General features: G+C 38.4%; 1 protein-coding gene across 1 annotated transcript in view; it reads left to right on the plus strand.

The window, feature by feature from the left end:
• Positions 1-14,020, plus strand: part of TLN2 (talin 2) — a 128,091-nt gene that overhangs the window by 42,030 nt on the left and 72,041 nt on the right. Inside the window, exons 12-18 of the mRNA XM_026052863.1 lie at positions 252-394; positions 1,827-1,954; positions 6,218-6,281; positions 7,584-7,688; positions 9,456-9,611; positions 10,263-10,364; positions 12,809-12,885. Coding sequence (XP_025908648.1) covers positions 252-394; positions 1,827-1,954; positions 6,218-6,281; positions 7,584-7,688; positions 9,456-9,611; positions 10,263-10,364; positions 12,809-12,885 — 775 coding nt within the window. The remainder of the gene's footprint in view (positions 1-251; positions 395-1,826; positions 1,955-6,217; positions 6,282-7,583; positions 7,689-9,455; positions 9,612-10,262; positions 10,365-12,808; positions 12,886-14,020) is intronic.

The following is a 14,020-nucleotide window of genomic DNA, read 5'->3' on the forward strand; positions in this document are numbered from 1 at the left end:
AGGAGGAAAGGTGTTAAATTGTTTTACAATGCAACTTTCAACATTTTAAATATTACTGTAGCTGTTCCTTCAACAGTGTTCATGATATTTCATTCTGTAGTAAATAAGCTCTGATTTGTAGCAACTCTCCACACCGAGGACTAGAAATATAAATAAAAGTAGCTGTGGAATTTCCCTTATTATCTGATCTTCATACCAGCAGTGGCAGCACTGCATGTTTACAAACATGTGTATCTGTGGTACTGTTGCAGTAAACTGGCTAGATCACAGCCGAACATTTAGAGAGCAAGGAGTTGATGAGAATGAAACACTGCTATTAAGGAGAAAATTCTTTTATTCGGACCAGAATGTAGATTCAAGAGATCCCGTTCAGCTGAACTTGCTTTATGTTCAGGTATGTAATGTGGAGCASTGGTACCTGTTCTGCCTTGTCTGAGCAAACTTAGGTAAATCCATGAGATAAATGATGCTGAATAGCTGGCCCCTCCTTTGCTGAAATACTCCATCTACTAGACTTCTGGCTCTGCTATGATTTTATGTCTGTTCTTCCAAGAACATCCAAAAACTCCAAGAACAGAGTCTTTGTTTTTAATCAAATACTTTAAGCACAGTAATGCAGAATCAAATATAGAGCCACTTACTGTTGTGTTCCTTGTTGTGGCTTCCTTAAAATTGAGTACATCTATCTTGTCTTTGGATAAGACTTTCAGGAATCTGGGGTGGTAGTTTTTCGTAGATAATGCTTTACGTGTAACCTGGTATCTCCTCAAAGACTTACACCCAGCTTTCTGTGTTGATCTTGTTTTTTCTTCCTGCACAATCAGTGCAGGAGCCTCTTCCACAACCCACTTCAGTGTACGAGCCAGATTGTGGAAGACAGGCAGGYGTAATGTGCAAAAAGGGCCATATCATTTGAGCCCCCTTAGGTTCACCCACTTGCTGGAGATGCAATACCCTAGCCATGCTGGGAGTATTTCTGCAGAAGATTCTCCTCCATAGTAGCATCTCGTGCAGCAGGCTCCAATGCAGGCTGGAAACAGTAGCCTTCTGAACTTTGTGCTATGGTTTGAAAAAATGAAGGGGGAAGTGACTGAAAAAGCTAATAGGATCTTCAATTATTTTGCTTTCAGCTGATTCAAATAGAGTTGCTATAAATTCTTTTAAAACTACAAGATCCAATAAAGCTGGCCTTTTTTTCTTTGAATTCACTGTATTTGTATCACACTGAACCATTTTCTTGTTTAGGAAACAAGAAAATTGTGAAGAATCTTGTTCTTTAATTGACTGATATGGTAGTATGCATTAATATTGCTATTCTAGTCTTTGTTGTGTGAATAGAAGAGATTTCTGCTTCCAGAGCTATAAAATCATCTTCTATAATACTAAATTTAAACAAAGAGAAAATGTGGCTTGCCTTCTCCTTGTGCTGTTTTTATTATACTGTTTCTATTTTACCCACTAATTATGTAGGTAAATATCTACTAGTTTGTGTGTGCATGTRTATATGTCTATATACACCTAAATACATATAAATGTGAGTATGTGTGTACACCTTGTGTATTACAGATACACATAACGAAGGAAATGTGTGCTGAGTACTTAGATGACAAACACTAGCACCAGCACCCTCAGAGTTCCAGTGAGTCTCAAGCTACTCCCCAGAAAAGAATCTAGCCTCTGTTTTTAGGCATAAACGTGTCCACAGTGGAGTAACAAAGACACTCAGGCAGGAAGAAGTGCTGCTTGTTTACTGGCTTATGTTCCAGTTTTCAGGAAATTTCAGAGATGTGGCRGTTGACTGATGTGTCTCTGTTTACCTCTTACAGGCTCGTGATGACATTCTGAATGGCTCCCATCCCGTCTCCTTTGAGAAGGCCTGTGAGTTTGGAGGCTTTCAAGCACAGATCCAGTTTGGACCTCATGTAGAACACAAACACAAACCTGGATTTTTAGAGTAAACACTTTTGCTAACTTCTAAATTTGGATGTCACTTCACTGCAACCCCATGTCACTAAACCTAGACACAGTTTAGTACCTAAAGCAGAGGTATCTAGATCTGTGTTTTCTGCAGGAGATTTATTTGCATAAATCAACAGTCTCAGCTGCTGAGGGAACCTTTGGCAGTGGTTGATAGGCAACATATGGCCCTGTCTGTGCCAGTGGTGCCAGTTACCTGCATCTGGAGTCCCTGACAATGTGGTGTTGGCCATGCTAGACCTCTCTCAGGGCTGAGGCTACTGAGTAGCTTCCACTGCTTCAGTGCAGCCCCATTCTGTCATGTGAGGTCCTGCATGGGGACAATGCTGAGCCTCTCAAAAGCTAAAGAGCCACATGTCGGTCATCATGGTTTAAACCTGAGTGTGTGAAAAAAGTTTGTGCCCCCATTACTTGGGAGAAATGGGATTCTCCTCTTGCTTTGAAGTGTGCTTTTGCCTTCATTTAGTACTGCAATCTGTGAATTAAGCATTAACAAGTACGTGTGACAGATCCTTGAGTTGTTAGAAAAGCATGYGAATGGAAAGCTGTTAGTTATTTAAMTAATATTTGTATTACTGTGCACAGAGGTTAATTTTTCCAGGCTTTTTTGTTAGTGACRTTAATCATACACATTCACTGTCTTATGACATTGTAAAAAGGGAAGTCCAGAACYGTATTCTTTGTCTGAGGAGGTGGAGAAAGGAAATGAAGGAAGTTAAAAGCTATTTACCGAGCAGTCACTCAAGCACTGGTGTTGTGTGAAGCTCACAGAAACCTTAAAGATGCCCAAAACTGAGTCTGTATTTGGTTTTTATTCTGTTGCGTAAATCCATGGTGGGTGCCGACCTCTAGATACTTAGCTTGGCGATCCTGAGTCTGCACCTTGGGAAATCCTTTTTTWAATGATATGTTTTGGAGCATGCATTGCTACCAGCTTGGTTGTTCAAAACACATTGTTATTGAAAGAGTTCCCTGAAGCAGCTGTTACATTTTGCTCGGTTATGCAAACAAATCACATATGCAGACACTTGCTTCAGTTCCARTTAGAGTGATCTGCTTTTCTTCGTCATCTCTGCCTTGCTGCAGAGAGGCCTGGGAGCCTTTCCTGACAGAGCTACTGACACCATTGCAGCAGCCTCGCTGTGCTCCCGATGCTCACTTTCCTGGGCTGTGCATGGTTACGCAACCTTTTTTTCTGGGATTTGTCCACTAAATATTTATTCTTTCTTTCTCCCTCCATTGCTCCTCCAAAAAAGTATTCTGACGTGGAACCATTAAGGTTATTGCCACATGACAAGCTAATATTGTGTAGAATGCAGATTTTCAGAAAACATTTTTCTTGGTTGTTTTCATGTTTTCATCCCCTTAAAAATTGAGGGGCCTTTTTACACAGATTTTGTCCAACTGTTTCTTATTCTTTGGAAGAACACTGCTTCTGTTCAAGTATGGAARCAGTTATCTTTAATATGAACTTTATACTATAGTTCCATTTAAAATATGATTGAGAAGCATCTATTCATTCAGTATTGGAACCTCAATGCACAGCAGACTCCCTTAAAGATATTCCATCTGCTCATACAGAAAGCATTTTKTAGCAAAGTAGAGTTGTTTCCTTTTTAGCACTGCTTTAAAGCAGCTTTGTTTAGTTTTGCTTGTTTGCAGGATGTTTATATGGACTTTTTTTCAGTCCTGACTTTTTGTCACTGATAAATGATTTTTGGCATAGATGAAGATCATTGAATGCAACTTGTTAACACTGATATTGGCTGCTGCAATTTCCTAGAAGCTTTTGCCAAAGCAAATTGTGAAAGTTGTAGCCTATCAAATTGCAAATAGCTCTGAAGAAGAGCACGGAGGAGGGTTACGTTTTTGAGTTGCATCTACAGACCAACTGTTAGGAGCAACTGGGAGCTCTTGACTCCAGCTTTTTATTTCCAAGGGTGCTCAGCAATCAGCTCACTTCTTTTATCCAATCTCTTGGGCAAACTCATATCTTACACTTTCCAGGAACACTGGGATATACCTTTAGGGTAATGAAAAACAGTTAAAATGCAAGTCTAATAAAAATGTGTACATAAACTTTTTCTGTTAATGTGAAATAAATTCATTGTCCAGTGCAGTAATGTATATTTAAAGAAGTAAGACTAAATTATATACTTTGGGTGGTCTTGCCAGCTCTTTTAAACAACCTGTTAAAAAAAGTAAAACTTTGTTGTGAAAAAAAGTGACAATGCCTTGATTATAGGTATTAAAATAAATTTGGAGTCTGTTTATTGCTGTTATTTTACCTTTCTRGTGAAGGTGGCTTATATGTCGTTACAGGTTGATAAATGGAAAAGCAAGTTGAAAAACAGGTTGATAAAAGGGAAAAGCATTAGTTCTAACTGCCAGCCTCGTTGGCAAGAGCAAGTAAGGGCTGATGCGTAGTGGAGAAAGAGTCACTTTGTTTTCTYATCTTTTCCTTCTCCAAGTAAGATTTGTTTGGCAGGCTGCTTTTAAGGAAATACATGTTGATTAATAAGATAGGCAGACCTTCTTAAAGTCATCTGATAGCTCTTTTCTTTTTTACATAGGAATAGCTAAGAAATAGCTAACTCCTCTTAATAAAAGATGAGAGTTCAAAGTGTATTGGTTAAACTTGCATTCGTATGCATAAATCTGGTCTGTAGAATTAAACAGAGTTTAACTGCTTGTTTTTCATTAGCCTTGGAAGCAGTTTTAACTAAACTGTACTAAGTGAACTAAACTTGCAAATTCTGAATAGAGGCAACATTTTCCAGACTAATAAGGCGTATTCAATCCCTGTCTACAAAATACTCCCCTGCACATTTCTGTCTCGTATAAGTCCTGAGAAGAGATTTCATCATCAAGTATTAGTAAACCATAATTGCTTGGACATTGGAAGAGCCATTAGTAAGATCTCTTGCTTATGCTTTTATTTATATTGCCAGAGTTTGTGGAATGAACCAAGTGAATGATCTCATGACTGGAAGTATTTCTGAAGAAAGCATGGCATCCTAACTTAATCTTGCAATTATTTTGTCTGTTGTCTGCAGAAACAAAGTAAAACAGACTGGACTTTTTTAACCTTCCTTCATTAAAAATCCAGAGTGGAAGCTGTTCTCAAAACTCTTGTCTAGCTCTCCACAGTAGTAGGAAGCCAAAGCTCTCTGTGTTAGTAATGTACTTATGCACTGAATAAATCAAAATGAGGACTTTCTTGCATCRTTCCTTCTGCTGCTATTCCTAGTACTCCAAAGAGGGGAATCATAGAGGGCAGTTCTTTGAACTGGGGAGTTCTATTGTTTTATACTGAACTCAAGAGAGARCATCCCAAAGTTTGTGAAATACAGTTCACTTGAGGCTGAATATGAGCTGCAGAATRTAGACGGTGTCACTTCATCCCACTCAAGTGTGGCAGTTGGGAAGATGCTGTTCCAGAAAGGGCTGTCATCCATTAAACATGATGATGATATATCTTGAAGTTGAGGTGATGTTTGGCCAAGATAAATTGTTTGGTTTGTTGCATAGCAAGGAGGTGCAGCTGGACAACATTGTGAGACATTAGAAGATGCATGCTGACCCAAATCTATCATGGAGACTTAGTTTATTCTGTATCCTGAGACCTTACTATCTGAGTGCTGCAAAAATTAGGCCTAGTTATTTATTACTTTGTTTTCAAGATAGTGACTGGTATTAAGTGTCCACTTACTGGCTTTTCAGTTTTTCAGTAMATATCATTGTACTAACATTTCTTGGAAAACTGAGAGGAAAGGAGTATCTGTCCTGCACATCAATAAATCAAAGTGCTACTGGAAAGTAATAGCAGTGCCTGAACTTAGACACAGAACTGGCTCAAGTTTTGATTTACCCCTTCTTCTAGGCTTTCCTGTTTTTTCCCCAGTCAGTGTTTTTGGAAATGGATGTGAACCCTTGGAGTGCTCAAATACATCGTAGGGTTTAACTGTGGAAAGTGTCCCAGCTCTTATTTACTYTTGATGGCTTTTCAAAACATGAAGAGATATCACGTGAGGATGCAGCCAAAATGTTTCTCTTAATTAAGCCAGTTATTCTCTTGAACTTAGCCTACTTAGTCAGCTAYGGTTTTGTTTCACTGAATAGGTATTTTATGCCCATTTTAGGAAGCATGGAGGTTTTAGTGCTGATAAAGGAGTGTAGAAATCATCCTTGTTCATGAAAGCACCATTAACTAGCATTTTTTGTTTGTTTTTCTCCATAGCCTAAAAGAGTTCCTCCCTAAAGAATATACCAAGCAAAGAGGGGCTGAAAAGAGAATATTTCAGGTAATTGTGAAGCTAAAAAYTTTCAAACATTTCTATTTTAAGAAAAACATGAGCACTTTTTCAGAGGGGATATTTGTACCTATGTATGTACTTTGTATATGTACTTGACTGCACAAGAAAGACTGCCTAAGAAATCTGTTAGCTTTTCTTCACCGGATTTATTGTCCTAATCCTTCTTTTTTTCACTAATATTATTGACTTTATTCTGAAGGAGAGCAAGCAAATATTCAGTGTTGTTAAGACCCTATTCTGTCTCACTGTTATGTAAGGATGTTTATTTCTACTACAACTAGAAGTGCATTTAGGAAAGTCAGCTGAATTTCTTCCACTGACCCCTTCATGCATTCATCATTTAAGCATGAGCTTCAAATAATAGAGTTCAGTATTACTTTTAGTGATGTGCCTGGAATGCACYATGCTGTAAAACACTGAGGCAATTGAGCATGGAGCATAGTAATACTGATGGAAATAGTCTTAGCTGTGCTAAATGTCAGTGCTGAGAGAGGTAAAAAGTTGGCAATGTAAACAGATGAGGAAATTTTTGAGGTTAACAGCTGTAACCAAGTTATAGAGTTTCTAGAAGAACATTCCAGTGACCTGTGATCTTCATTTGGGGTTTTGTAATTTGAACAGCAAGAATAGCTCATGTTCTTTCCTTTGATTCTTAGGCTCTGTCTAGGAACGTTGTGTCTCAGTAGGTCTATGGGACCTGCAGCTTGTCACACTGCCTTGGAGATAAGATTAACACAGCCTTGTTACTACCTTCAATTGGTAGTGGTGATAATGTTGTAGTTGCAGCCAGAATTATTTTATTAATTCATTCCCAAGTATGGGATTCAGAGCATGTAGTTTTTCCCATTGGAGATATGTACAGGTAGCTTCAATGATGACATCAAGATGTGGACGAGAAATTCATGAGTTGTTGCACTGAACTGGGCAGAGGCTCAGCAGCAGCAAGCTGCCTTTCTGAAAAACTCACCTTTTTCCTACGTTGTTAAGTTCTTGAGTTTGTCAAGTGATTTTTCTTTATTTGCAATGACTGCATTTGGGCTTTTGGTCAAAGAACTGTTCCTTTCAGCCAGGTTATTTGTGTCTTCTGAGTGTGAGGAGCTGTGAGATACAGACTTGCTGCTGTCTCTACCCAGCACGGTTTCAAATATTCTAATTGCAGTGCTTATTAACTAGGCATCCTTAAACAAATAAAAGCTACCATATATTTTTCTTTGCTTTTTCATGGAATTATTTCTGTCAGTTGTCATTCCAGATGGATTATATCTACCTAATACTTAACTCTTGTTACAGGAGCACAAAAACTGTGGTGAGATGACTGAAATAGAAGCCAAAGTGAAATATGTGAAGCTAGCACGTTCCCTGCGGACCTATGGGGTGTCCTTTTTCCTTGTTAAGGTAACGTGGATTTTGCTGGCCATATGTATGTTTGATCTCCTAAACAAAATGTCAAATTATTTTTTTTCAGGCTCTTGAAAGCTGTGTTGGGAATTTACTACATGGGACAGTGATAATTTCAGTTTACATCCCTGTCGTGTTGAATTCCAGAAAGGCAGTCTGGCGTCTGCCATGATTTTATTTTCTAAGTTAACTCTCTATTGTTTACTGTCAAAGTACATCATTTGTGAAAAGGTTTACAGAAACCTTGTAATCTGTTACATGTGGAAACTGCATCTGACAAGATCATCAGCTGCATGATTAATTTCTCCTAGCCCTTAGTGAGAGAAGGCCTGGGTGGTCCTAAAAGTATTTAAAAAAAAACCAACCAAAAAAAACCCCAAAAAATATAGCTCAAATTTTGTACCTAGAAACTGATGTTTTGCTGGGATCATCAGACTGGACTGAAGTGTTAGTGTCTGAACATTCAGTTATTACTGAGATGGAAAAAAAGAATAAACATAAACCAGGTTTTCACCCACAAARCAAACAAAAGGTGCAAATACAGTGAAAAATCTGCCAAGGATACCAGTTATAGTGAAAGAATGACCTTTCCTTTTGCTTTCTTTAAGTGAAATAGTCTTTTTAGACACCTTTAATGGAGAAAGCAATCTCAGCTCTCTAAAGGAGCTGTTGAATATGAGCGAGGTGGCGGTGATGAATTTTTCCACGCTATGCTGCTTTTCAGTSTCATAAGACAATATCCACTTCAGACAATGTATGTTGTTGATTAGGTATCTTTCTGCTATTTGTTAGAGATCAGCTTGACAGATTCCCCCTTCCTCTTTCCCAGCCTTGAAAAGCTGAGGGGCATAATGCCCAAGACACTAACAAACAGCATCTGGCAGCCTTACAATTTCTCTCCTTAAAATCTCTCTTTTTGCAAGGTGAAGAGTGGGAAGGGGAGTGTCTTCCCAACTACCTAATAGATCCRATGCAGTTGCAATTTTTGAATATAAAAATGTTCATGCTTGCTCAACTGTGCTGCCATGTGTAATAGTTACTTCCTAGCTCAGTAAACAGCGACTTAGATCAATTAAAGGTAGTAGGTGCCCTTTCCTGATGTACTCTATTTCTATACAAGTCAAATATTTGAGTTGTACCTAGTCTAAGTTTATCATCATTGAGATAAAAACCTATTGCATGTTAAGTATGTCAGAAGAGTAACAATGTGAGCTTACTCTAAGCAAAAACACTACCTCTGGATCGCTGATTTCTTAAACACCAGCATTTGAGGACTTGCACTAGCGTTCCAGGGCTGCATGAGCTCTGTGCCTTGTGATGTTGGGACTTGCTGCCAAAGACCTGTAGCTGGTTCTTAATTTCAGTACATACCATGTTGCTTTTCTGAGCTGGTTGGTTTTTTCACTTGTTCTTGTGTAATACATTAATCTTCTGATTAGCTTTTTTGCTGTTCATTTCTTTGTGCTAAATACTGCTAATAACTGACATAAGAGTCGCTTTAGATAGAAACTACAGTCCTCTGCTGTTTCTGTGTTGTCATCTCCCAATGGTGTATTTATCAAAACAATAATGAAGTAATTAATTGCAGCCAATTGGCAGATCTCAGATCTTAATGTTAACACAATTCTGGAAAATCATTTGCTTCTTTTTTTTTCTCTTCCCCTTCTCTCTCTCCCTCTCTCCAGTATATTCCCTCATGTTTTTTCCTTTCTCCTCTGGCATGCTCCATTTGAATGTAAAACAATCCCTCATGTTCTGTTATAGGAAAAAATGAAAGGCAAAAACAAGCTGGTTCCTCGTTTGCTGGGGGTCACCAAAGACTCCGTCATGCGCGTGGATGAGAAGACCAAGGAAGTGTTGCAGGAATGGCCCCTGACAACTGTGAAACGCTGGGCTGCCTCCCCCAAAAGCTTCACCCTGGTAATCTGCCTGTATCTGCTTGGAAGGAGGAGCAAGCTCTTCTCAAAGAGCACAGCTTAAATGTGTTCTCTGCCTAACCACTCTTCAGTTAGGAAAGCCATCRTTATTAAGACCTGCTTAATCCTTAGGGCACTTGCATGTGCAGGTTATGGGGATAAGTGAAGCTTGATGGGTCATGGAAACATCTTACCTTTATGAATTTAAAGAACTTGCATATACATGGTGAGTTTCTTAGCTTATTTAGCCCATTATAAGGAGAGCATCTCATGTGAAAGGGGTGTTCAGTGTGGTAGAGCAAGATTCGGTGACTAGAAACTGATGATTCACTTGAGAAATTAGATGCACGTTATTAATGGTGTGAATGATTACACTTGGAGTTTCTGAAAACTTCTCCATTGTCCAGTGACTGTGTCAGTCAGGTTAGGTATCTGTGGGTCCTTTGGCATTTCATTCTATACAGTTATGACTAAGCTGTAATAAAAAGGATCTCTTACTCACTRTATGAATCTTGGAATAGTCTCACTGACTGTTGGTTTTATTAAAATGTAATAAAAACAAAATAAAGCTTAAATCTTTAATTTTATTTCTTTTTTTTCACTCTTTTTTACTTTCTGGTTCTGAAGGGTTAACTTCTCTTTTTTTCACCTCCAGGATTTTGGCGAGTATCAGGAAAGCTATTACTCAGTACAGACCACTGAAGGAGAACAGATCTCTCAACTAATTGCAGGTTACATTGATATCATCCTGAAGAAGGTATATTAGGATGACATTTAATAAAAATGCAGTAAAATCAGTACAGTAAGAACAGAAGTAGAAAAATCACATACAGTGTCTTATGAAATTAATTCTGTATTTTATAGTTTCATGTAATTTATTTTTAGGTACAAATAATTTGGGTATTTTTATACCTATGTTTAGATAATTATTTATACCTAAATTTACGTAAATAATTCAGGTAAATATTTTTAGATGTAAATAATTTGGGTCTTTTTAGGTATAAATAATATTCCTTTAGCTTAATCTAGGTGATTATTTATGGGAAAAAAATCAAAGCTGTGAATGACAGTGTGGGTCGACCTCACTGCAGCATCTTTGGGCAGGGGAGCTGCTGCAGTAGCCAGAGTCTCTCTCCTCAACTAAGGATATTGAGCTGGGAACTTAAGTGGTGAACCAGGTGGGAGGAAGAAGAGATTCTATGGAAGCAGCAGGTTGAACTACATTAAAGGCTATCATATAGTTGCCCTCAGGTGAATGTATATTCTGCAACAAAGCTGAAGTATTTTGGCCAGACTTTAGGAATAAGTCATAGTATTACCTAAGAAATGCTGTGATCTGTAAAGCAGAGATATATATTTCATTTTTGCAGAGGAAAATGAGAGTTTATAAAGGCTGTCTTTTAAACTTTTTTGAAGTGTGCCAAGCAGGAGAGTCTGGTATATACCTCCAGTATTTAAAATATTCACAAATGAATAAGCTTGATAACAGAAAATACCAACTTTTACCATTAAGCACAGAGCTTGGTCATTTGCTTGAGCACATTTAGTGTAGCGCTTTGGATAACTGTTTGTTTCTGATGAATTTTTAGTTAAGGTTCAAACGAATTAGTGTTATCAATTATAACAAATTCTTCATAGCTAAAGAAATGACAGCCAAGTAGGCAGCTCAGTAGGAGCTATTGCCTTTGTTCCTGAGAACAGTCTGGGATGTGACATGAAGTTGAGTGAAATCCAAGGCCGAGGGCAGCTTGCTAAAGTTCTTTAAAGCRCCTCCCACTTCAGTCCTGGATATAATGTGTGTTAAATAAACTACAGCTTTCCATAGATGATGTAAAAAATGACTTCACTAGTGGCTTCATTGTCTAATTCCAAAGTAAAGCAGTCTTTCCATGCTGATAAAATGCAGATGTGCATATTCCCTTTCTAAAGCCAATCCTTTGATTTCTTCTTTACAATCTGCTGACACAGCTAGTTTTGAAGTGAATGAAGTAGGAACAGGTTAAGTAATAAACACCCCTGATGCTTCCTGACTCATGTGAGAAGCATGCAGTTTCTAGCTGTCAAGTCCAAGTTACCACTGTGCCACTGCCTTAAGCTGGGCTTTGTTACTCTCAGTTGCATAATGTTTATTCTTGGTGCGTTCTGAGGGATTTCAGCTCGTGTGTTCTATTGTGGATTGTGACCACTTCTTTTTTTCTGCTAAACTAGTTTGGTGTTAAGGAAATTTTGCCCTACAACGTGCCAGTGATACATCATTGGACAGGGAATGTGAAGTAGCTTTTATCTATTTATTTTTTAACTATGTTAATATGGAAGTCAGATGCAGTCCTGCTGAGGAGTAGGCGTTTTAAGTACATGCATAAAATCAAATGGTAAGGAATTTTTCTGGATAGAGTTGGTGGATATGCATGGATCTGTGTGAGGAGCTCTCATTAAATGTGTCTGAGGCCGTAGTGAATGGTTCTCTAGTTCTGCATGCTGAATATTCATATAAAGTAGCAAGCAGAGGGTGTTTGACCCAGGCAGGTGCACTCCAAGGTCACCAGGAGGAATGGACAGTCTTTACATGGTGAAACCTTTCCTCCCTTATACCAGCATGAAAAACTGCCTCAAGAAGTCAGACATCTGAAGTAACTACGATAAAAGGACTTTGATATAGCATTATGTTTATTGTTTTGTAGGTAGCTTTATATATCTCCCATGGCCGGTAGCCATAGGTAGTAATACTTTGGGTTGCTGAAGGTGATTTATAATTTAGTGCTAGGGAGCTGAATTTCAGTCCAACCACATTCCTGAGTTGAAACAGGGCAGGGAACAGATGAGCATGCCATACCTGTGCCTGGATGTGCTGTGCTTCTTAACTCCATAATGCTGTTCTGGAAAGTAAAGAGGGTATCGCAGCATTATTTTCCATAGTCTTATTCAGAAAAACCCTGATTTGTTACCCTGGGCAGCTGCAATAGGCTTTTTTCTTTGGGCACTTCATCTTCCAGGGCATATAGCTGTGCTGCTGGATGCTGACATGCCCCTCCTCAGAGGCACAGGTTACATTTCACGTTCTGCCAAAGGGTGATGTTCAGCATTGAGCAAGATCATTTGATCAGGTTTTTGATAAATACCAATGCAATGCTGGAAAGAATGGAAAAAAAAAATAAGCATAGTGTCTATCTTGTTCTTTTTTTCTTTTTCTTTCTCCTCCAGAAACAGAGTAAAGATAGATTTGGCCTTGAAGGTGATGAGGAATCGACCATGTTGGAAGAATCTGTTTCACCTAAGAAGTGAGTGTATACAACAGGAGGAAATACCCTTTTATGTAAGCGTGACACCTTTTAGCTGTGGTAGTCTTTTTCCTCAAATGAAGTAGAACAGTTATTACTTTGAAGAGCAAATTTTAAAAATTATTTATTTTCCTTGTAGAATGCTTTAGCAGAAAAAGGTACTTTGTCCAGGCAGTTCTTCAGACTCCCAGTTTCATTCTGAGATAAAATAGCATGCTTTTCTTTATTAAATTACTGGTTGGGGCAAATGTGTATTTTCATAGTAACTTGACCCCTGAATAATGGATCTCTGGCTGTTATTCAATTAAGATGAAGGAAGGAAGAAAGAAAGATTGCAGAGTTGAGAATATTTTATTAGYTTGGTCTTTGTGGAAACACTGAAGTCTACAAGATCTCGGTTGTTTGTTTGCTAAATTGGTGTCTTCCAAAGGAATTTGAGTCTTATCAATTTAATTGCATTGTCATGAACGCTGCTGGTTCAGTATCCCAACCCACTCTAGACAAACTGGTCAGAAACTTGCTGTGGGTAAAGATAAGATTTTGGCCCTGCTAGATCAGCCTGTGACTTCATTGGTGGTTCTGATGGGAGATTAACAGAGTTGCTGGTGAGCTGCAAAATGTAGAATCATGGAGCTCTTGACAAAGAATATTAAACCTTTTTGTGCAGTGAAAGAGAGAAAGAGTTTTAGGGCAATTTGGGTTGTAATGAGCCCCTTCTTTGGGGCTGCTCTTGGAGCTCTAAGGATAACAATATCTATGGGGTGTGTGTGTGAGAAAGTATTTGATTTACTGTTAAACATATGGTTTACAGGAGATGGGTTGGTTAGGTATTTAATGTGGCCTTATGTGAAGTTTCAACTTTTGACAGGTCACACGTGTCAGATGAGCTTCCTTTTGACACTATCCTTTCCAAATGGCTTCCAGAATATACTCTTAGTGAAGTCCTGGGCAGAAAAACCCCAAACAAGATAAACGCAAAGTTTTTTTCCATAACTGAAATGGCTCTTTTTTTGTAACGCGTTATTGCTGTGAAAGCCAGAATTCCTGCCAACACTTCTAGCTGCTAAAGCCTGTACTGTATTTAAATATGAACAGGACAGCTGGCAAAGCAGTTTATGACCGTGGATAACAATAA

The sequence above is a fragment of the Nothoprocta perdicaria genome, unplaced genomic scaffold (assembly GCF_003342845.1).
Source record: "Nothoprocta perdicaria isolate Ctin4 unplaced genomic scaffold, notPer1 scaffold_113, whole genome shotgun sequence".
Lineage (NCBI taxonomy): Eukaryota > Metazoa > Chordata > Aves > Tinamiformes > Tinamidae > Nothoprocta > Nothoprocta perdicaria.